A 22,641-nucleotide genomic window follows, 5' to 3' on the forward strand; every position below is an offset into this window, starting at 1 on the left:
ACATGTATTAGGATTAAGACTTTAAGCATGTACATATTGTACACAAAAATGCATAAAAATATTTTTCACGCATAAAGCTGCAAATAAAACAAAGTCGATGAATTTATAACGAAAATTGAGTTTATTTTAATTTGTACAATTATAACAGGCACCTTTCATCTCACTCGAAAGGTTTATGTATGCATCTCTCATGTTTCTAATAATATGAGTAGACTTCTGCAGACCAAACCCAAACGCTAAAACTCAATTATCGTTTTAATAGCAATCATATATTTGTAATGGGATTTTAAATTCTATATGAATTTAATACAGACTGGAGGGCGCAGCATCATATCTGTCTGTCGTTGATCATTTCACATACTTATATATCACAAAAGAGGAATGATTACATTAATGGACACAAATAATTAGAATCACAATAATATAACAACAAAGTAATCTCTCACATCAGTGCTTTACAGAATGAGTCGTTTACAAGAGTCCCCTCTACTGGTAGAGCATATTATTATGTTCGTAGGTTCGTTTTCAGCTTATTCTAATGTTTTCATCGCGCACTTTGGAATTGTTTGTATGATATGAAAAAAGTATTGTGATTATCTCTAAAGAAAAATGATAAGATCGTTTCCCGTAGTTTTGAGCGAGTTTAGAGTAACTATGTTTACCCGAGATAAATGACAAATATATAATATAACAATCCATTCGACGTATTAATTGTGTCGAGAACCGTTTTATTGATAGTTTCTTCTATGTGCAACTTCGCGAGAAACGTTAATGACCGCAAAGCACACTTTGAAACTATCATACAGATAAACATTGTAAACTCTTGCGTAGTTTTAATTCTCTTGCTTTGAGATTCACATCCGCGGACTCCACTAAAGGGGCAGTTAAGTAGTGGCCCCCTTTGACGCTTCCAGCGTTTATATTGTTTTCCTGACTAGGGATTCATGTGTCTAACTCGAGAACGCAGTGGGTAGCTAGAGATTCTAGTCGAGGGATAGTATCGATTCTATGGAGGATCTGCTCCTCGAAGCTGGCAGTCGAGGACCTCCGAGATAGCTTATGGGGTTGGCGAAGGTTCGCTGATCCGGAGAGAGGAAGATTGGCGTTAGGCTCATATTCTTTAGCCTTTTCGCTTGGTCCGCATCTTAAAATTAAAACATCAAGTCAGAGAATAAGTTTGCTGAATGGAGTTGTAAAAATAATAAACACAGAGACAAGTTTTAGAAAAATGCTTGACAAACCTGTAGCATTGCTCCAAGTAGCCGGTATTTGAGAAGTGCTGCTTTTTCGGCGACCCTACACATCCAATCACAAATTTTTTTCATTAAGTCTCACTCATCACAAAACTTATATAGAAAGCGAACATTGATTCAAGCAGTAATATTGATTCAAGTGCAGTATTTGTTTGTGTGAGTCCAAAGCATTTCACAGGTTTTATTTGGTTCGTTTCCATATGTATTGCAGTAGTTTTGGTTATTTAAACTAAAGCTGGTCTACTTACTCTTTGTCTTTTATTTTTTTAAAACGACGAAGCACATTGATAAAACATCCAAAAGTGTAGCCCAAAGCGTGCCATGCAATGAGATGATCAATATGTCGCGTAAGGTGCAGTATACAGCTTCATTTTCAAATTAGTTACTTCGATTTTGAAGAAGTAGATTATTTTTGGTGATTTTTAGGCAGTTTTTGTCGACGCAGTAGCGATAAAAAATGAAGTATAGAATGTGCATTGTACAGATATTTTATGTAGCAAATTTTTTATACATTTCGATCATATACTTCTCGTCGATATTTATTCCTTTGGTCATTTTTCAGCCGGTATTAACATGCTTAGTTTAAAATATATAGCTTCATTCCCATTCAGCATACATTAGAAAAGTCATTTGACAGCTTTTCGCTTTGAAAAGTTGACAAATGAATTTTGTAATTTTTAATTTATGAAAATAACGAGTACCTTTAACATTCATCTGAGTTTTCAGAATCATCGTAAATGTTGAAAATTGAATTCAAAGAGATCACGTTGTCACTGAGACTAATCAACGATGTTTTTCTCATCTGAAATTCAGTATTTACAATTTTAACCGCAAACTTAACTTGTCTTACATCTTATCCCTTAAGAACAATTCAGTAGATAAAAGAAATTATTATCTTTGGAAATATAAACGTAAAGATAAAATAAATTGAATATATTTGGACAATGTAGTTAATTGCTATCCTATTATGATGATTGTGAAATGTGCTGTGAATCAACACTGGCCACCAAAGCGTTGTTATTTTACTTGCGCAAAGAATATGTGTTATACATATATAAGATAACATTGATAAATAAAATTATGAATCAAATTAAAGTTTATACCGCATGATTAAATATGAAATTTGAAATTCGCCCAGTTATTAAAGGTGGCTTAACATTTGTGTATAGTTGTACACATGTAGGAAAAAGCAAATGTTCCTTAATCAATAGTTCATTATAAAGTTATTGCATGAACATTGTATTTTATATACTTTCTAAAAGCTACTTATGATTATCTCAGCCTTTATGGGTAATGTTCGTTTTGACAATTGACCTTTAAAAATATTACGTCGAAGCATCTGTAGACTTTTCTAAAAATTTTCTAAAAATATCTTAATCTTGTTTGGTCAAATACTTTTAGGACTAATTATCTTCTAAAGAATCTTATGGTATTAGAACGATCAGAGTCGTTGGATTAACAAGACTACATCAGCCTCAAAATATTGTAAGTCTTTATACTGAATAGTAGTGTCTAGCGCGTTCGAATATTTGTATGAATTAGAAAAAGAAAAAAAAACATTGATCATTCGTCCTGAGACGAAGGATCTATCATCTTAGTGGTGACTTTTTCAACGACCATGCTGCTGGGCCGCGGAGGCTTGAAAGTCGTGAAAGTGCTATTGAGGTGCAAGCTCACAGGTCTCATTGGCGGGCAATTGTCAGCCGTAATGTCGCACTGCAGAACAATGTGGTGATCCGCGTTGGTGGAAATGCTCTCGGTCTTGATCTCATTGAGACCCGTGACCGAGAAATTCGTCTGCAGCAGAGCCTTGCGGCTCCTGCTTCGGCGCTTCATACTACCGGTGCCCGCGTGTTTTGCCGCTGAGCTTCTTACCGGCTCGTCTGGCCTCGTCAGCACCTGCGGCTTGCCGTTGGCTTCAATGCTGATCTCCGTGTTCGTCAGCTCGGGCTCCGTCTCGCTCTCCTCGTCCTCCTCGTGAAAGGCTTCGTTTTGTTCTTCTTCCTCGAGTTCAGGCTCCTCGCGTAGGTCTTCCATCGACTGGAATGAAAAGAGATACGTGTAAGCGAAAGAATTTGATTGGGGCATTCGTTTTTTTTTTGTAACGATAAACGCATATACAGCGCGGTGAAAGCGCGCCAAGTTTAAATATTTTATATTGGAGTTGAAGAGATGTGGACGTAATATAGATGGGTCAATGAATTACTACACCTTGATGAACATCATCAAACGCTGAGTATTGCAAACAGTTTGTGCTTGAGTGCACTTTTCAGGTTGTCTTGGCTTATGTAGGTAGACGATGCGAATGGTAAAATGAGATACGGATGTTTATATATTAGGTAGTAAAATTGATATGTATGTGGAAGGACATACAGATAATGAAAGCCAAACCGCAAGCCTTGCAAGCTCATGCAAAAATACACAATAATAAATACACAAGGAAAAAAAGAAAAATTTTTACAAATGGGTTCGGTTTCGCAGGTTTAGAGACGAGGCCTGTATTTACCCCGAGCAGCTCCTTTTTCTCAGCCTCATCGTCTGCTGTAACAGAATCACAAAGTTCACTTGATGAATTGTATAAATGATGTGATGTTAAATACTTTTTCTGAGTCATATAAACAGAGCTGGTAAACATAGCTAGACGGTGCTCGCATGTTGGATACACACAAAGTTTCACAGCATTTTGTAAAAATCAATCTTTTTTATTTGACCATTGAAGCCATACAGCACAAGAGCGGTGCACAGAAAACCATTTTCTCACTTCAATAAATAATCATGCAAGATTATCCCACATCCCTACGCACCTTTAATGCTCCTCTTATCGTTCAAAGCATCCGCCTTAGGCTCCGAGTTCGCCAGCGGTTTGTAATCCTTCGCGTTAGGAGTACCGCTGGTCTTGTGCGTGCCATTGGGTCTTTTCTCCTCGGCATCCACCACGACAGTCTTGAACCCGACACTCTTGGTTCCCGGACTCAAGGGCGTGGTTGTTCCGCTGTCGGCGCCGTATCCCGGCCATCGCTGCGAGCCAGAAGTTGAGGAGCCCGATCGCGAGCGCTGCTTGCGACGCTTGCGATCCTTCCGCGCGCTGCGCCAGACCTCGTACGAGCAGCCGACTACAGCTGCCACAAAGAGGCAGACTAAGGCTATGAAGATGTAGGTGCCTGCTCCCTGTTCTTCCTGCGTCGCGTCCGAAAAGTGGGACTTGTAGAGCACGCGCTTCGGTGGGTCCTCGCCCCATGAGCGTTCACGATTCTGCAAGTCGAAAGGATGTTACTATGATTTTAATAATAGTAAGTAACAATAAGTTAATAGAACTTACCACACTGTCATTCTTTGGCGGTTCGAGTCCACGTGGCTGCGTATGGAAAACGGCGCACTGGGCACTTCGCACACCGGCCGGTGCCGTCACTCGCACCGTCTCGCTGCCTTTCTTGGTGAACAACATGTACTCCTCAAGCGGCTTCATGCCTACGCCACCATTTATTGAAACTACTACGTCTGCAGAAAAAATAAATGTTTTTGATATCGAAAAAAAATTATGGATATTTTCGTTGGTCAAATGCTATACGTACTGCTCAGGCATCCAGTGTAACCTTTGTAAGCTCTGAATCTCTTGTCTGTTGTATTCAATCCACCGAGTTGAATCTCGGTCGCTCCAGGACCGTCGTCGTCCTCGTCGCCTGCGTCGTCTTCGTCATCACCCGAATTCAACGCTGGAATGGGCATCAGTTGCACCTGCTCTCTGTCGATCTAAAAAACGTCAAATTCAATCTTACTTATTCTTCCGTATTATCAAAAGTAAATTTCATTTTATGTTTATATGAAAAAGGATTGTAAAGACTTACTAAAAGAGTGGCAGTGTTATTGTCCCTAACGTAATAAATACTGTGACGAGCTCCGTTCGAGAAGGTTCTATCGTTGAGCCGCACTCCGTATGCTGAGCCTTCTCTGTCTTCTTCAAAAATAAGCTGACCCTCCGACGTGAGAGCGACTAATAAATAATAACTTCTCCTAGAAAATAAAAGCATTAATTGTCAGTATGTAAGCACTAATCGTGAGACTGGATAATCCAGACGTCTCACTTGTTCTCCGTTTGAAGAAGCAGAAGAGCCGAAGTTCGCTGTCGATCTATCGTTGAAAAGGCCAGTTGAATTTTTATTCGATTCACTTCTCCATCCAAATCGAACTCTCGTTGCAAAACGCTTTCTCCGCTAAAATCTGCGCCTTTTTCTGCAATCAGCAACCGAAGCTCATTAATTTCATCGGTTATTATTTATGGTACTTGTAAGACAATCTTATTCAATTATTACCATCGGCACAATGTTCTCCAAAGTAAGAAGTCAACTCGCAGTTGCAAGATGCTTCCTGTTTGCCGAAATCCTCTGTACAGGTTCCTTGATTTTTGCACGGAACAGCATCGCACTTCATGTGACAGTTCGGTAGGACACCCTTGCTACCTTCATGATTGGCTTCGCTAGCCAAATTCGGCAAGTCAACGAGATACTGGCCTATCATGAGGCCTCGTAGACAGCCGATATAACCTTGAATTAGGTTTCCTTCAGCGCCAACGCGTAGGAGATTATCCGGATCGAATCCCCCCAAATTGACCTTGAAATTCGCAATAAATACTCTTTCATTAGACCAGTGCATTGAAAAATTGTCACAATCATTTTGCGACAGTAGATATAGCCTGTATTTGTTACCTGAAAGTAGTCTGTAGGAGGAGCGGGAGGTCTTTGCGGTGCGAGTATCTCCTTTTCTGGGTTGATCCAGGGTTTGTTTGAATAAGTATCGAGAAGAATAGGGACGGCATCGAGGGTCACGTTGTTCTCATTCACGTGCAACGTCGTCGTGTTCTCTGTGCGGACAATGGCTACTTGCACTGAGATGCCAGTATTGGCAGCTGGATACTCGACTGTGATGTTCTTGATTTCGTTGCCGGCATTGAATAAATAGACGATGTTGGTACCGTTAGAGATGTACAGGTGAGCGAAATTATTCAAGTGATCGTTTGCATATAAAATCAACGAGTGCATATCGTATGTGCGGAGGTTGATAAGGATATTCTTCACCAGCATGCTTTTTAATAGAGTTTTTTCTTCCTCCTCTTCGCTAGAGGCGAAGTAATTCTTCTTCAGGAAAGCTCCAGGTGACGTGAATGTTAAAGCTTTGTTGTTGATGTCTAAAGGAAAAAATATTGAAATAAGTAGCGGTGCACCCGTAAAAATTATTTAAATTAATATGAAATTGTGCGATATTCACTTGTTTCGCAGTAGGTGCCAAGGTGTGCCCATCTGTTTTCGCAGACGCAGGTAAAGTTGCTCCAAAGTTCAACGCATCGAGCATTGTTCTGACACTTGTTTGGCTGACACGAGGGTTTACAGTCTTTTATAATTTCAGATAAATGGACTGACATGTAGCTGTGGATATCGAGAATTTCACCATTCACGACTAGACCTCGGAAACAGCCGATCAAACCTTGTCTCACAGACGAAGTTCTTAAATGTTCCCTGGAAAACAAACCAAACATCTGAAAAACTTTTCACTATAATACGCCTGGTGCTTATCAAGATGATGAAACAGAAAACTTACGCTGTAGCACCGCCGATAAACATGGAACCTTCGAACGGACCAAACTCCTCCTCGGGCAACAAATCGACCATCTGAAAGTCTGTATTTATCATGAACCTCACGTGATAGTCATTATAATCTATCCAGATCTTCTGCCACTCTCCGTTGTTCAATTTTCTTCGACTCTTCACTTCGAGTTCTCTAATCGTCCCCGTGTTCAGGGTGAAATTGAAAGTTAGCCTGTAGTCAGATGTAAGCGCTACCATAAACGATGGATAGTTGCTGCGAATGGGAGGTTGATACAGGAGAATAGCCTTTTCCCCGGTCGTTCTAAAACTGAAGGCTATGTCACCCTTTCGCCAGCCGGGCACTTCGATGTACGATTGCGACGTCGTGAAAGTCACGACGTACTTTTGCGTATCTGCACAAATTTGAAATAAATAAATTAATAACGATTATCTTTTTGTCTTTGTCGAGAGTGTAAAACATTTCTTACTCGTTTCGACGCACTCGAGAGGCCCGAGTGTAATTCGACCCTGGGCATCCTCTTCGAGATCTCTCTGTTGCAGAAAGACCATCTCCGTAATTCCCAAAGACTCTGGGGTTTCGTAGTAGCCCTCGTCAGACAACCACTTGCCAGCTGACACGTCGCAGTTGCAGCTCAGGTTGGAAGTGACGCACGTTCTATTGACTATTGAATAAAAATATATACTGTGTCCTCGGTACATCCTTGCATTATTCGCGGGCTGTGTAAAAATAGATGGTAGTAAAAGCATGATTACCTCCGCAAGGACAGGAACCTCGATTGACGTTTCCAATGTAGTCGACGGGGGTGCCCTTCGAGCTCAAAAACCACGTCGCGCTGTGCAGTTCCAACGGAGCCTTGTAGCAGTCGTACTTGACGTATTGGCTGCAGTAGAGCGAGTGCGATATGAGCTCCTGCAGCATCTCCGCGGTGAATTGCACGTAACTGATGCTGAACGAGAAGTCGGACTCGGTTATCGAGCGCACGTCCACTTGGGACGGCAGGTTGTGCTCGACGATCGTTTTCGTGGAATCCTCGATCGCTTGGAACTCGCATTTGACTAGGGCTGGCGGAAACCTACCGTTGCCGTCGATATCGATTCTATAAACGTCGTCTTTGGTGTAGCCTAGGAGAGCTAGTTCCTCGCACGTTTTTCTGTATTGAGCTGAAAATCGATTTCACGAATCAAGTTCAGATGAGATGCAATCATGCGCATCAACGAAACTAGTGGTATCTTACCGAAGTGACAGTTTTTTCCTATGTAACCGGTGTCTGTACAATCACAGGTGATTCTATCTTCTTTGACAGAACACTTTCCTCCATGCTCGCATGTATTCGGTCTCTTGCACGGATCGACGAATTGGCAGTTATCGAGCGCAACTTCTCCGACTACTCGTTCGGTATTAATAATATATCGAGGCTCGACTCTTTGGTCATTCACCACGATTTCTCTCATGCATCCGACCAAACCTATAAAAGGGATTATTCCAACGATTCGAATTGCGCTTCACTTTTTGGATTTGAGTACTTTACGGGAGCAAATATTCACCAGCGTTTCCTTTGCCACTTCCGATGATGACTCGATCTCCAAGCTCCAGGTTCATCTGCAATAGTTTACTTTGCTTGTTTTTGTAATCGACGAGAATGCTGAGCTCTTCTTTCGTGTAGTTCAGCTCAACAGCATGCCAAGAGGTGTTGTATGGAAATTTTACAGCTGCGGTGACCGTCATATTTTCTCCTAGGACCGGGACCAGATGGAAACGAATTTCATCGTTGACGACTCGTAGCTGCAAGAAAACAAGTCGCTGTACTCGTGGGCCCCTTGTGCAAACAATGTACAAGGTTTAAGGGTTTTTTTCCCCGTAATACCTCCCAATATCCTGGACCGCTTTCGCTCTTGACGTCGCCAGAAGCAACGACGGCTATCGGCTGGAAACTTTTGAAATCGAAATTAAGTTTCAGAGTATCGGTGCTCTCTATTGGCCACCAAATGTGACTTCCGGCGAAGGGATAAGTAATCGGTATAACTTCTACGTCGTCTTCGTAATATTCGGGCTCCAATACTCCGATGTAGTGGACCATAGGATTCGATCGTTTCAATTCGTAAATTATCGACTTGTCGTTGAAGAAAACGTACTTCAGAGATCCTGAAATTTGGTTTATTTACAAACAACCGTGATCAACAAAGTGAACAATACGAAATTCCAAGTCGATGCCTACCTGCAAAATTGTTCGTCGATGCAAGTCCTTGTTTCTTGTTTAGTTCAGGCCCACCACCGATGTAGATCTCAGGGTCGATGATCATGTTGTAATTTTCGCCAGGTACCTCGAGCATCCTGACTTCATCGTTAAGACTGATGAACACCATCGATACGTTGTGAAAAATAGTGAGATTGTTCCAGTAGTTCATAGTTATGTGTTGACCAAAAGTTGTGTGGATTTTCGAGTCGTGTCCAAAGTCAAGCTCGACTATGACAGTAGCGTTGATAATTGATGCAGCGATGTAGTGAGCCGTGCCATCGATCTCTCCCGAGGCGTAGAACAGCGCTGAATCGTCCCATTTTGTCTAGAGTGACGTTAGTAAAAAATAAACAAAGATGCAAAATATAAAATTCAATCATGTTTGCCATCTAATATGAATAATCCTTCAAAAAATTCCTTGAAAAATACGGGACCTAAGATATGCAAAAGCAAAAATTTAGATATTTTTACAGAAATTTACTTTCAGCTACTCGATATCCTTATAAGTTTTATGAGGTCAATTTAAAAATAAGAAGATTGCAACGTACTAAAATAGGCATGTCCAACACTGTACCTTAAATGCAAGGCTGATTCTATTGACTGACGAGTGAACGCGATCCTTCCAGTCGTAAACCCGAAACGACACGTATGAAGATCCACGCAGCGTCAGAATAGTGGCAGCTGCAAATGAGAATATTACATAAGCAACAACATCTCACTCGCTAATGCAAAAATTAAGGCAAATGCTGATCGACACCTACTGTACACATCGCACCTTTCTCCCTCGTACTTGGTGCCGAAGCAGTCGCACGTAAGACTGTTATAATGGTTGACACACTGGCTTCCCAAGAAACATAGATTCTCTCGTGTTTTACATCTGTATGTCAATTCAACCGATATTAATAGCTGTTGATTGTGATAATTGATGTGTAAGATCGAGGCGAAAAAAAATATTACTTGTCGATGCAGCCTTCTTTGACGTTCTCATGTTTCGTAGCGATAAGCGGTCGGATGGGAAGAAGATCGCTGGCGGACTTTCCCGAACTCAGCACCATGTCCATGATACACCCGACGAACGACTCTATAATGTATTTAACGCCGTGTAACCGTTCTTCAGAGCTCAATCCTGAAATTAGATGTATCTTTTTGATTTTATCTGACGGCATGCGAGAAATCATGGAATAATTTATAACTTAAAAATAGATGTAAATTTTTTCTTTAGTACTTACGATGAATTCAATTGTGATAACCATTTTTTTTTACTTTTTGAACGCGGTTTAAATTATTTGACTAAAATTTACTCTACTGAACTACTAAAATCAGTTCATACAAACAGTAAAAACTTGACTGTGAAAAAAGCAAAAATTTCCAATCATATGGCGATTCTTGCCAGAGAGATTTTTAACCGATCAACAAATTTGTATAAAACTCAAAAAATTCTACAGACCTCCAATCAATACCACGGATGCAAGCTCTTCGGATACACCATAATTCACAATGTGCTCGAGCACCTCGACAGTGGTCTCAGCTTGCTTGCCATCAACGCTCGCGATGAGCTTAGCCCCATGGACGTCGATCCTCACGAGAACACTGTGCCACTCGTCGCGATTCAGTCCCTCGCCAACGGTCAAACTCGTCGAATTTTTGCCAAACACGTGGACCACTTTTAGCTGGCCCTTCTCTACTATGACGTACAACGCGTAGGGATCCAGACGTTCCGGCCGATCCTTGACGCTATGGTAGACGAGAAGACCATGCGGCAACTTGGTCCGGAACTTGAATGAGATCTCGCGACACAGTCGCAGTTGAAAGGTTTTGATACCAGGGCCGTCCAACTGAATGAAGGTATTGCTCTGGGCGAACATGAAAGTCTTTTCGTAGCCGGACTCCATGAACGTCAGCTCCTGCATAAACGCGATGGAAGAGAGTTGAGTACTTATTCCTGAGCAATTTGGTGAAAACCGATCCAGTCGCACAGTTTCGAAAACATTGACATACCTTTCCTCTTTTGTGCTTTGGTACGGGTGGTCTCGTTGGTTTCGTGGGTGTGAATGTGGGTATTGGTGTCGTGGTGGTCGTTGACGAGGTTGTGCTCATTACCGTTGCACTCGTCGTTACGAATACGCTCCCCTTTGTCACCATGTACGGCGGCAATGTATCTTTTTTTAAAACATTCACAATAATTAACTTACGAATCCAAGTTGCAAAAATGTTCGGATGAAATCCTAATATTAGTCTAACCGCGAACGTCATATTTTCCAACAACGTTTTAAAATTTCAGATGCAAATTTATTTAGAGTGTGAACTCTAAAAGAACACTTACGCTCAGGTCCGCCGACGCAGTGATGCATGCACTCCTCCTCGGTGTTGAACCGATTGTCATTGCCTAAGCAGCCACCGTAGACAAAAGTGCTACACTTGCCCTCGGTATGGTTGAAAGACCACTTGTGGACATAATTTTTGCAGGGCCCATGCTCGGTCTTGACGAAGCATCGATCCGGCAGGTCGCGCCTCGTCGTCGTCGACACTGGAGCCGTCGTCGCATGCTGCTGCTGCTGCTGCCCGATGAATAGTGAGGTGATCGTCGACGTTTGCGGGGTGACGATCACGTCGTCGGACGCCTCTTCCGACAGAGTGGCCTGACAGGTCTCGGGCTTCAGGAGAATCGCTATCGTCAGGATCCCGAGGATCCATTTGCCTCGGCTCGTCATTGTGCCTCATTCGTAGACGATTCGCAGGAGGGCTGGACTTTATAATTACAAGCCTGTGAAAGTGGATCGTCGTTTTATTTTGATTGTCACATTACGGTATAGCTTTCTTGAGCATATAATTTAACTAAACTGTTACGATCGGATAATATAAATAAATAAAAAGTATACATTCTTTTTTGTAAAATTTAGTAAAAAAATAACTTTATCATTGCACTAGTGGAAGCCATGCGCATTGTTAGAATGCAAATCTGTCATTCGGGTAGAAAAAAGTACGATGAATCATAATTTGTTCATTGTGCACAGGCTCCTTTTCCATTACATTATCGTAAGTTTTCTCCACGGAATACAAAGTTCAATTACGCTGAGTCGCTCGCCAAGTATACGCGCTGTAATAAAAAGCACGTACTATGCGTATACTTATAATACATGACGGATAGGAGTTCTAATAGAGACTCGCCACCTCAGTGAGTCGCGTGTCGCGGCGCACTTTGGAATAACAAGTTCCTCTGAAGAAAAAAAAGCAGTAACGCAGTACCAAAAGGGCCTATATCGCACGTCGGCCTGTTACATTCGGAGCACGTGTGCGCGCCCACGCGTCGAGTCAGCTTCGCCGAAGCGCAGTTTTCAAAAGATCCGTTTCCTTCCGGACTCGTAAGTACGATGCGTGTTCACGGTTAGCCGCCGCGGACGCCTCATACTTGTCGCTGAGGCTTCTTTCGGATATTAACGACGTCCACGTATGTGATCTGAGCTAAGGAGCCACCCGCGACGAATGATTGGAGTTTCTATGGTGTATTGCTGATGATAATAACAATAGAGTTAGGATCGGGATACTTTATCGCAAAGTACTTTGCAATGATCTTTTAGTTATAATTTTTAAATATAACATAGCATCTTAATCCTTTTGATACTTTAAACATATTAGATAATGTAACTGGATGATTTTATACAATATTATTTTTAGATGCATGCTAATTTATTAATAATTTTTTTTTGTTTGAAACATCCATTTATAATAATTAATTTTATACTCTTGATTAAGCACTTTTTAATTTAATCTTGTGCACCCAGTAGTATCAGAAAAAATCAAGTTATGATTCGAACAATTTCTCTCAGACATAAAATCCATCAGTTTGAGAAAACGATCAGTAGCCAGTAGTTTTGACGTAACTTTGTCTGAGCCGAGTCACTTACCGGAATCTGACTTCTATCTCCTCTATCGCTCATCAATCAATCGCCCAACAGCTCGCCGAAAGGCTGACTGTTGCTTTTACGCGGCTACACGAGGACCACCCATTAGTATACGTATTGAAAGAGAAACAGATCTTGAGTGAGAACAGTCGATAACTATACAGCTCCTTTTGATTGATGGGGATGAAGTCTTATAAGTGTTTCACATTAAAGTGTAGGGCTAATGTGTCGGAAATCGCTTTTAGAATTTCTTCAATATTTATACATTGTCTTGAGATATCTCTGTCTAACTTAGAGTAAATTCATGCGGTGATTACATTTTTGTCATTCCAAACTCGTAGCAACATAAGAAAGGTAAAATGACTTACATATAAATCTACTCCAAGCAAGACTTACATTTTTAAAGAGCCGCTAAGAGAAACGGCTGTAATACACGCTAATTCTCGTGCTAAGTGGTTCCCCGTGAGACCAATTGGATATGACGATTAGATTCTCAAGTACGTCTGTGAAAACAGTCCGCTGGATACCCTCGACCCATTAATATGCTGTTGCTATTTCCCACCTGACTGCGCGCAAAGTGATTTTACTCGAAACTAAATCAAACCGATAGCATCGCACCATTTAGAATCCTGTCACGTACCACTTTTTCGCTATTGTACGCGAAAAGCTCCCACTCTGCCGGAATATACAATCGCAGCATCGACCAGGCTGATGATTATAGCCAGTGGAGAATCTTTCCTCGAGCTATATTTTTCTTAGTAATCCCGTGACTATATTATTGCAGCGAAGCGGCGTGAACGTCACGTACATCATACAGGTGTAATAATTATATCACACACAAGGACTTAGCCAAACGCAATTTTATCACGTGGTCAAACTTTTCCCGCACACCGCATACCTACATATAAGCGCGCGATCTTAATAGAACCGCCTGCACTCGCGGCGGAGAAGCTCGCGCAAAGAAGGAAGTTATTAACATCGGGTCGTCGTAGCAGCATAATAGAGCGCGCGTGTAATCATTTTAGTCGAAATAATTAGCGCCAACCGATACCAACCGGACGTGGAATCGCAGGCGAGTAATAGTTCGGTCTCAAGAGTTTCGACTTTTCGATCGTGCTTCGGAGCATAGACAGGCGTATACAGATAAGTCTCCGTAACGCGTGGAAAATTTGACTGTCGCGTTTCGTGCATTGAGCAAGACGATTTTCGAGGCTGTATCCGAACTCATGACGACAATCTACAAGCATCAGCCACCGTGCCTGTTTCCCAATAACCCATATGAATGATACACGGTGTACACCTATCACTTGCTCTTGCGCAAGAGCACGCACGGAAAGCAGTCGAACGGGCAAGTCTTCCTTCGATGGGCGCAAAAGTCAGGGGCGAGCATCGCACACACGCGTCACACGACTAGAAAACGTCCTTGTCCGCGCGCCGTACGAAACGCTTTCGAACACGTCGCGTCTATTGGCGGATGTGCGCGGGCCGTCTCAATTGTCTCGGCGACGAGAGAGCGGAGCGCGCGCGCAGCTACACGGACGCACGATGTAGCGCATAAGAGCGCAGAGACCTGCGCGCTATATGCTGCGTCGATTATTATTATCACATCGCGTAGTTCATTACGCCCTTTCGGTTCTTACCGGTTTTCGTGTCGAGCGCACGTGATCCTCGTTTGCGGATCGTCTTTATCTATGCACTGCGTTTGAGTTGTGCGATATTTTACGAGCTGGTTTGTGCTTGAAAACAAACAATCGTGTGCGTCGTGTTGACATAAATGCAAAGACCCGTCACGCGTCGCTGATGACAAAGAGGCCGAATTCCATGACCATCCTTCAGTGTACACACTTCAGTCATGCGCGCAACACACGAGTCGTCAGCTAATTTATTAATGACCGCGCGCTCTGACGACGAGAGAGCCGAGCGGCGTTCATCCATCTCTCCTTTGCTATGGTTTATTGACTTGTTCGTCGCTCGTCAACTACCTACAAGAGATCGCCAGCGATTGTCCGGAGCTGATCGTTTCGTTCATTCTCAAATTGACATTTGACAAAACTCGCCGCTCCCTTTTCGTTCTACTTCGTCTTATACACCGCGCACAAAGATATAAGATTCACAATAAAACTTTGAAATATCAGGTGGGACTTCGTAGTACATATTATAGAGGCCGAACAAAAGACAGATCTGCTATACCTGCCGCGGCTTATGAATAAAAGTCTCGCAGGGGCATAAAAGTAGGCCCGCAAAAATAGCTCGCCCTGTGCAAATACATCTCCGCGCGGACTGTTCTCGGGAAATCGATATATCGAGCAAAACGCGACTCGGCGCCGACGAGTGCTCCAGTTTTCCCGGCGCGGAGCCACGCCGGAGCCGACAAAGGTTACGGGTTGAACTTGGAGTGAGATTCACCCAGATACCTGTTTACTACTGCTCCCGTTTTTTCAACTTTCGGACGAGCTGGAAAAGCGATCGATCACGAGGCTTCAAGGTTTCTCGATTTTAAGAGGTGTTTATTAACGGTGACCGCGTGTGCGTGTGGTTATCTTAAAGAATCGACTGTATTATAATTGCGATTACCATTATTTTCTGCTCTGCATATTCTAAAGTATATAGTTAACGACGATTGGTTGTGAAGTTTGAAAGATTTTTAAAGCGAAATAACTGCATTTCGTCGAATAAATGCAAATAACGTTCGAGTCACTAAGTATGGCAAATAAAAGAAAGGCGAGGTGAAAGACAGTCACGAACTGGCCAGCAAATGTCGTTGGCCTCTGACAATACTGCTAAGAATGAGTAGAAAAGTTTCGTCGCGTCGCGCGTAACAGGACCCCCTCATTTCGAATTCAAGCGACGCGCGCGCACGCGTTAATGTCTCCGTATAGACTTATACCAACGTGCGAGGAGACACGTGGGGCATATCCTTTGCCGTTGCGGTGAATCATTAGCTTTCATTGTATATTTTTGAAAATGCTCGTGTACAAGTAGAATAAGCGCGTGCGCGGGAGGATGCACGGATTTACGAGATAAGATCGATGCATTGTGGAACCTGATTGAATCTTGGAATATTAATGATTTCATGCTCCTGAGTCAACTCTACACGAGTATTATTTTTTTTTTCTGTACTTATAGTAATCTACTCGATAAAATTTTAAACGCCAACAGTATACCTACTCTTGATTTTCTTTTTCAACAAATTGACTAACTATTTCTATGTGAAAATGTTTATCTAATATTATTACTTACAGAATGTGAGACCATTACGGTCAAGTTTCGCTTTTACGCGTGTGAAGTAGCACGTCCACGCGTCGCTTGTCGCCGCATGTCGCGTGTGTGTTCTAGAGATCCGGTTACGACCGGCTCGTTATGTTTACCTTTGCCTAATGTCGAAGATTTTCTGCCTCGCTCAGTTTTACATACAAATAATACGCCGACCGCTAATGGATTGAGTGTAATAGATTTCACATCTTTTAAGCTGTTTAGGAAATGAACGCTATGGATGCCGCATGAGGAACGAAACCTTTTTAATATTACCTTATTACTTCAATTAGTACGATAACGCAATGACTAAGCTAGCGAGAACTGTTCCATTATAATGCCAGAATCACTAATTTCTAGCCGCGATGAATCATTGGGAGCACGCTTTAGATTGCTGTTTGAAATCGCATCGGTCGCATTAATATTTCTAATAAATCTCATTGAAAACTCAACTGAGCATTTGCAGCGGCTCGGATAATGAATGCGCAAAAATCAGCATATCTCTCGAGATGTGTGAAGAAATGAACGAAAACCAGTTATTGCCGCCTGCGTAAGGTGCACAAACTTTAAATTTTAAGTTGATTCGTCTCGAAACAATTTAATCAATGTATTTTTTGCGTCTGTCAATAACAGTGTCACGCGCGGTTTATCAACGAATCGCGCTTTTTTTAGAACCATTTCTTCTCACTATAATAATAATTATGACGTGTCAACGCGAGCGTCATGTTTGATTTTATTACTATTACTCAATCGTAAGTATGGATAAATAAGCAAAAAAACTCAGTTAAAAAATATAATGCGTCGAGTTTTTTAAAGAAAATTGGGCTATTTAAATGTTCGTTACCACACGAATCGAGGAAAAAAGTTAACAATTTCGATTCCTCGAATCGTCACAGCAAAACCGAGCCGTCAACTCCTATTACAGCGAAGCAGCCTAAAACAGTGTAAGTGCTGTAAACAGCAAGTATTTACCTTTATAATTAAACACGTGCGCATACGGAGCCGAACTGCAGCAGCTGAACAAGGTCGTTGTCATCGTCGTTGCCGCACCACTCGCATCAGCTGCATTGCCTCGGCGATCTCGTGACTGCGGCGGTCGCTCCTCATATCACAGGACGCTTTTCAATATGACGGTTGACCCGATCGCGTCGAACGAGAGCTGGTCCGCGCGGATTGCAAGCTACAGGTGCAGTTGTCGCTTTTCTTTCATACCGCTAGAGAGAGAGAGAGAGAGAGAGAGAGAGAGAGAGAGAGAGAGAGAGAGAGAGAGAGAGTGAGATATTGAATTGTTCAATTCGTGCATCGAAAAGCTGATGATACTTCTAACGTAATAGAAACATCGCCCGCAACAATGTCATAACACACACAGCGACGCAGTAAAAAATCGGTCGGTAATCAGTGCGCAATTACCTTGCACGCGAATCGAACCCGCACCAACAACGTTGTGTAGCCGGTGCACGCACAGTTCCAACAGCCTTGGAGTAAAACAAAAATTGCATGCTAACGTTTAAATAAGAAAAAAAGAAACTCAGTCACGCGCGACAAGTCAGTTCGACGAAAATTAAGGAATCGGTCAGCCCAACGAAATGGAAAAATCGAATTTGGAGCGCGAGCGTGGGTGCTTGCGGCGCGGCGGCGTTCGCGCCTACGACTGTCGGCCGGCGCGCTGCTTTGCCGGTCTAGAGCCTCTGCTCGCTGCTATCGCTCATATCTATCTTTCTCTTTGTTGATCGCGCAGTCGCGTGTGCAAACGCTCTCTCTCTCTCTCTCTCTCCACCCCTCTCTCTCTCCCTCTCTCTATATCTCACTCTCTCTCTCTCTCTCCCTCTCTCTATATCTCACTCTCTCTCTCTCTCTCTCTCTCTCTCTCTCTCTCTCTCTCTCTCTCTGTATGGCTATGTATATAGGTATAGTCTCGAGCGAAGCCTCCTGATGCGCTGGTCCCCTCTTCGTTGACTGACGGATGGACAGTCGCTGGGTTCCGCATTAAAAGAGCCTCGTTTCTAGATACGCAACAACCGGGCTGGTGAGTTCTAGATCGGCCATCGGAGGAGGGCATATATTAACGATTTTTGGGCTTTTACACTGAGAAAAATTGACATAGTAGGGATTACTACAAGTTGTACTATACGCCATAGTAATTTGAAATTGTTAGTAATTACAAAATTTATAGTAAATGTAACAATATTTTTGTAATGGTTACTATACTTTTTTAGTAAAATTTTAAAAATAGAACAATTTCTAATTTAAACCATCGAGTTTTACCCTAATTTTTACTATAAATTTATTAGTACTAATTACTATAAAATATTGTGGTACCTGCTAGAGTTTATAGTAAAATTTTGGCTATAGTTACTACATATATTTTTCTCGGTGTACGGGTGCGGATTTCCAATGCTGGCTCAAACTTTATGTGGCAAAAAAGAACGGTTGTTGAAATCTGCGTATATGAGAACAGGTGTCTCGTGCGTTCTGGGAAGTCAGAATTGCAGAATTATAGTAGGTCTATTGATAAGTTTATTGGCTTTCTGTTTAAGCGAGATTAATGAGTTTGATGCATGGTTGTTGTCTTTTGTACGAGATTATAAAACTGCAAATCACATTTTGATCGACGAGTTTGTCTTATTGCAATACTCATGTTGTTCGTATATGCGTTGGAAAGTAAACTGATTTGCTTTTCTGATATACCTGTACGAGGAAGGGACGATTCTTAAAGTTGCAACTAGTATCTAAATGAGCAAGTTGTACAGAAGCATGGGACTTGCATAACAGCTTGAACTACTGCAACAAAACTAATCGGTTAAACGTCTCGAGAGGCAAAATCTCTGCAAATCTCATCGAAAGTGATATATCTATGTTGCACGAGTTTGTCGCTGCACAGAGTAAACGCACAAGCATGCAGGGGTCAGCGAGAGGAATATGAATCGCGCCGAAGAGAGAGTAGAGTAGAGAGGTTCAGTTGTCGAAAGAAAAAGAGCAAGAGCACGTCAGAGCGAGTGAGCACTTCAGTCAGTGCACAAGTCTCACGTGTCCCTCTCTCTCTCCCTCTCTCGCTCTCTCTCTCTCTCTCTCTCTCTCTCTCTCTCTCTCGCTCTCTCTCTTTCTCTCTGCCGAGAAAGAGTAGTAACAGTAGCAGTGGCTCGTAAGTGTAACAAATAAACTGGCAACGAGATAATAGACAAATTGACCCTAAGCACATCCGATTCGTTACCCGCGAGTCGTAAGGTCGTATAGCTGTGCGAGTACACTCTCGGCTCTGTTCTTTCTCCTCGTATTGTTATACGTGTGCTTGCGAACTACGCGTGGTTTCAAGGCGACGTAGAGCATCCCGTTTCGAGAACTCGAACATTTGTGGTGTAAATTTTTCGGTATACTGCTCAAGCCTATATTTCTTATTATTCACTCGACTCTTTATCTTGTTTATTGGCGACACGCCTTGCGCGTGTACGCATGTACCTACGTTTAATGAATGAGATAAATAATCCATGGTAAATAGTTCCAAAAATGTTATTAACATTTAATAAAGCATATTATACTCAAACGCACAACACCTCCAAACATGGTTCTGCAAGTTTTAACGAAATTGAAAAGTTCACTATTACGAAGCCTGTAAAATCTAGAAGAAAGAAATATAATGTATATTGTTATTTATATACTTGCATGACTTTGTTGATCATCGTTCAATTTTCATCCGCATTATGTATCTAAAGAATACGACTATTTATTGTGGCTGCGTTTACCTGATTTCGTATGTTTTCATTGCAAGAAGCAGTTGTCGGACAAAAACCGTTTGAAAACAAAGCAAACCGGAGAATCTGAAAAATGCAGCCTGAATCATGAAACCTGGAAGAAGGATCCAATACTCCCGAGGGCCCTATCGATCCATGATATACGCCCGCCCCTATGGGCCTGCGATTCCGGCGTACAAGCTTATACCCTCGATGAGTCACGCCAGCAAGCAAATAAGTACACACAATGTGCATACACGCGGCGCGCGGGAGATAAGATTATAGAGCCAACTGGCGAGAAGATCTCTCTTTTTCCGTTCTCTGCCCTGTTCTTTCTTTTGACCAAGCTTTAGTAACGGCGAGGAAGGGCCTTATCGCGTGAGCGCCAGCGTCGGATTTTCACTGATTAAGAAAATGCCACCGTACGAGTTATAAATATTAAGTCTGATTTTATGTAACTCTTGAGTAAATGTATTATGTGAAGGTCAAGTCGTGAAAATGCTTAAATATTTCGCTGAGTTTTTGAATAAGCCAATTTCATGCACATTAACTTGTTTTTTTTATTGAAATTCTGAATTCGTATGGTATTTTTTATATAATAATTTAGGTAATGATTATAGTCTATGACAATATATATATTTTTTTTTTCATCTAACTTTTGGCCAAAGTAAGAAAGAAAATCATTTATAACCATTGAATTTGATCGAGGAACATTTTCATACCCATGAAAATGTAACCTAGAAAAAGCTAACAATGAATACCATGTTTTAAGCCCTAATCAATATACCTAAAAGCCAATTTTAGACTCCTTTCAACTGCTAAAATTAATTTTTTAGCGAGCTTTTTATTATTATGCGTATTATATCATTATATGTAAATGAATCTGCAATTTTGAGTTATTAAATATCTAAAAATTATAGAATAGGTACAACAAAAAAGATAAATTTTTCCTCTGATGTTTAAAAAAGAAAGTATACTTTTTATGTTTTAACTGCACTTTTAAATAGTCGACAAGAGAAGTTTCGGACTGCTTGACGAGGCACATTGTGTCGCAAAAGTGTGGTGAGCTTGAGAAGAATCTTCATTTCAACTCGGACAGCTGTTTTCGGGAATCAAAAAATGCCCAAAGATAAAGAAGAATTAAACATCCGCCGTACGCGTCACGGCGAGCCGCGAGCGTTCAAACACTTGCACAGATGTTACATGAGGTATGCGCGAACATCGAAGCCCGCTATCAGATAAGCCGATCTAATATACAAACACGCGCGGGTTTTCAAACACTCGCATAGTCGTACATTTTTGCGTGAATCAATTATTGGGCTTATGATCACTATGACCTTTTGTTTTTTAAATTTACTTGTCCCGCACAATCTGTGAGCAGCTCTGTTTGAACATATATACATATAAGATCAATTGGGGAAAAATGTCACGTACTTAACGTGAAGAATTCAATTTCTATGCAAATGACTTTTCAAGCTCTCGGTGTACTCCACTCCTCCGACCGTGTGTATATATACGAAGTCGAAAGAGGTCGTCCGCGACTCACGAGGGAGGATTTAGGAATCTTGGGTGTGCTAGTCGGCACAATATTAGGGAGCTGCTAACAGCCGTAAATATTATTAACGGAGCCGAGCGTAACGCGATTAAGCAGCCGATGAAAAGGAGCCGCCGCAGCCGCATGTAGAGATGCAAGAGGCGCAAGATTATTAGCGGCTGCTAAAATGTTCGACCCACATGTTGTGTCATCGCCCGTGCACCGAAAGCACCTCGAGTATGGGTTCGTGCGCACGTATGACATGATTTTTTTACTGGTGTGCTTATTTTCTAAATACTCACACCTGATGATGTCTGGGTAAAGCTTTGTTAAGGTTATGAACTATTCAATCTATCAGTCTTGTCTGCTTATAATAGGTAGTAAGCAATTTATGTATTCAAGATTCAACTATGAACAGTAAAAAAATCCAGATTCTACTAATAAAATTTCTCTCGCTTCAGCTTCATGATTTTTTTGATTGGGCTAGCAATTTTCTCGTGACCACTTTTTGTAGAAACAGAAACATATTCGATTATTAATAAATCATTTTTAGATTTTTTAGGTGAGGGAAGATTAAAATTGTAGCTGGTATTAATTTATTACATTGTTATAATAGAAACTCGAAAAGGATTTTACAAATTGGACTAAATTTTTTAAACTGAAAAATTAAATCAACGATATTTAAACTTTAATGTTGGCACCCTTTACAATTGATGAATACAAGGCAAACAAAAAAGAGTAATTATTTGACTTGCAACTTAGAATAATTATAAAAAGACAGCACTTAATTACTCAAAACATATTTGTCTGTTCTTGAAATGCAAAGGTTTATTCTGAAAACAGTTGAAACGTTTTATCTCACTTGCCGGCCACACAGCATAATATTGCAACTTAAATTCTACATCAGACTGACGCCTGTACTCAAGCAACCCTCCGCATGCCTGACATCAGCTGATTCTACTTGCTTTAGCTACGTCTATATATTACGATGTTCTAAAACTGCTTTTTACTTCCTCCTAGAGGAAGCTTTGTAATACTAACATTTTCAGTTTCTCTAAAACTTCATAGAAACGTATTTGGAGGTGTTAAGAGTTCAAATCATGCGTTTTTAGAAAATGTTCGTGCGGATGGCTCT

At 41.5% G+C, this 22,641-nt stretch overlaps 1 protein-coding gene across 10 annotated transcripts; it reads right to left on the reverse strand.

Annotated features, from left to right (window-relative positions):
- Nucleotides 1-98: 98 nt before the first annotated feature.
- On the reverse strand, nt 99-17,927 carry LOC100115644. 10 transcript variants are annotated; one of them, XM_031929352.2, is made up of 27 exons: nt 17,655-17,902; nt 17,217-17,458; nt 11,414-11,854; nt 11,089-11,249; nt 10,538-10,994; nt 10,048-10,216; nt 9,852-9,967; nt 9,665-9,771; nt 9,070-9,415; nt 8,719-8,996; nt 8,399-8,636; nt 8,089-8,319; nt 7,607-8,014; nt 7,321-7,515; nt 6,846-7,245; nt 6,516-6,763; nt 5,957-6,435; nt 5,564-5,861; nt 5,336-5,483; nt 5,099-5,264; nt 4,826-5,003; nt 4,573-4,751; nt 4,058-4,505; nt 3,715-3,794; nt 2,931-3,293; nt 1,242-1,296; nt 99-1,144 (listed from the first exon to the last, which is right to left on the reverse strand). In XM_031929352.2, the coding sequence occupies exons 3-27, from the start codon at nt 11,799-11,801 to the stop codon at nt 984-986; spliced, it is 6,297 nt and encodes a 2,098-aa protein (XP_031785212.1). In that variant the 5' UTR covers nt 11,802-11,854; nt 17,217-17,458; nt 17,655-17,902; the 3' UTR covers nt 99-983. The 10 variants fall into 10 exon arrangements, 8 of the variants coding, with proteins under 8 accessions (XP_031785212.1, XP_008214116.1, XP_008214114.1 ...); XR_004227534.2 differs by adding an exon at nt 1,955-2,055 and having other exon boundaries at nt 248-1,144; nt 3,129-3,293; nt 17,217-17,927; XR_004227533.2 differs by adding an exon at nt 1,955-2,055 and having other exon boundaries at nt 248-1,144; nt 17,217-17,927.
- Nucleotides 17,928-22,641: the final 4,714 nt, after the last annotated feature.

Source organism: Nasonia vitripennis, chromosome 4, assembly GCF_009193385.2.
Source record: "Nasonia vitripennis strain AsymCx chromosome 4, Nvit_psr_1.1, whole genome shotgun sequence".
In the NCBI taxonomy this organism is placed as follows: domain Eukaryota; kingdom Metazoa; phylum Arthropoda; class Insecta; order Hymenoptera; family Pteromalidae; genus Nasonia; species Nasonia vitripennis.

Excerpts from the sequence above, each read along its gene's own strand:
- LOC100115644 (XM_016989541.3), bottom strand. The coding sequence starts at position 11,801 with ATGACGAGCCGAGGCAAATGGATCCTCGGGATCCTGACGATAGCGATT. Across the intron at positions 6,436-6,515 it reads TGGCACCTACTGCGAAACAA|ACATCAACAACAAAGCTTTA; the intron begins GTGAATATCGCA and ends TTTTTCCTTTAG. Across the intron at positions 5,004-5,098 it reads ATAACACTGCCACTCTTTTA|ATCGACAGAGAGCAGGTGCA; the intron begins GTAAGTCTTTAC and ends GACGTTTTTTAG.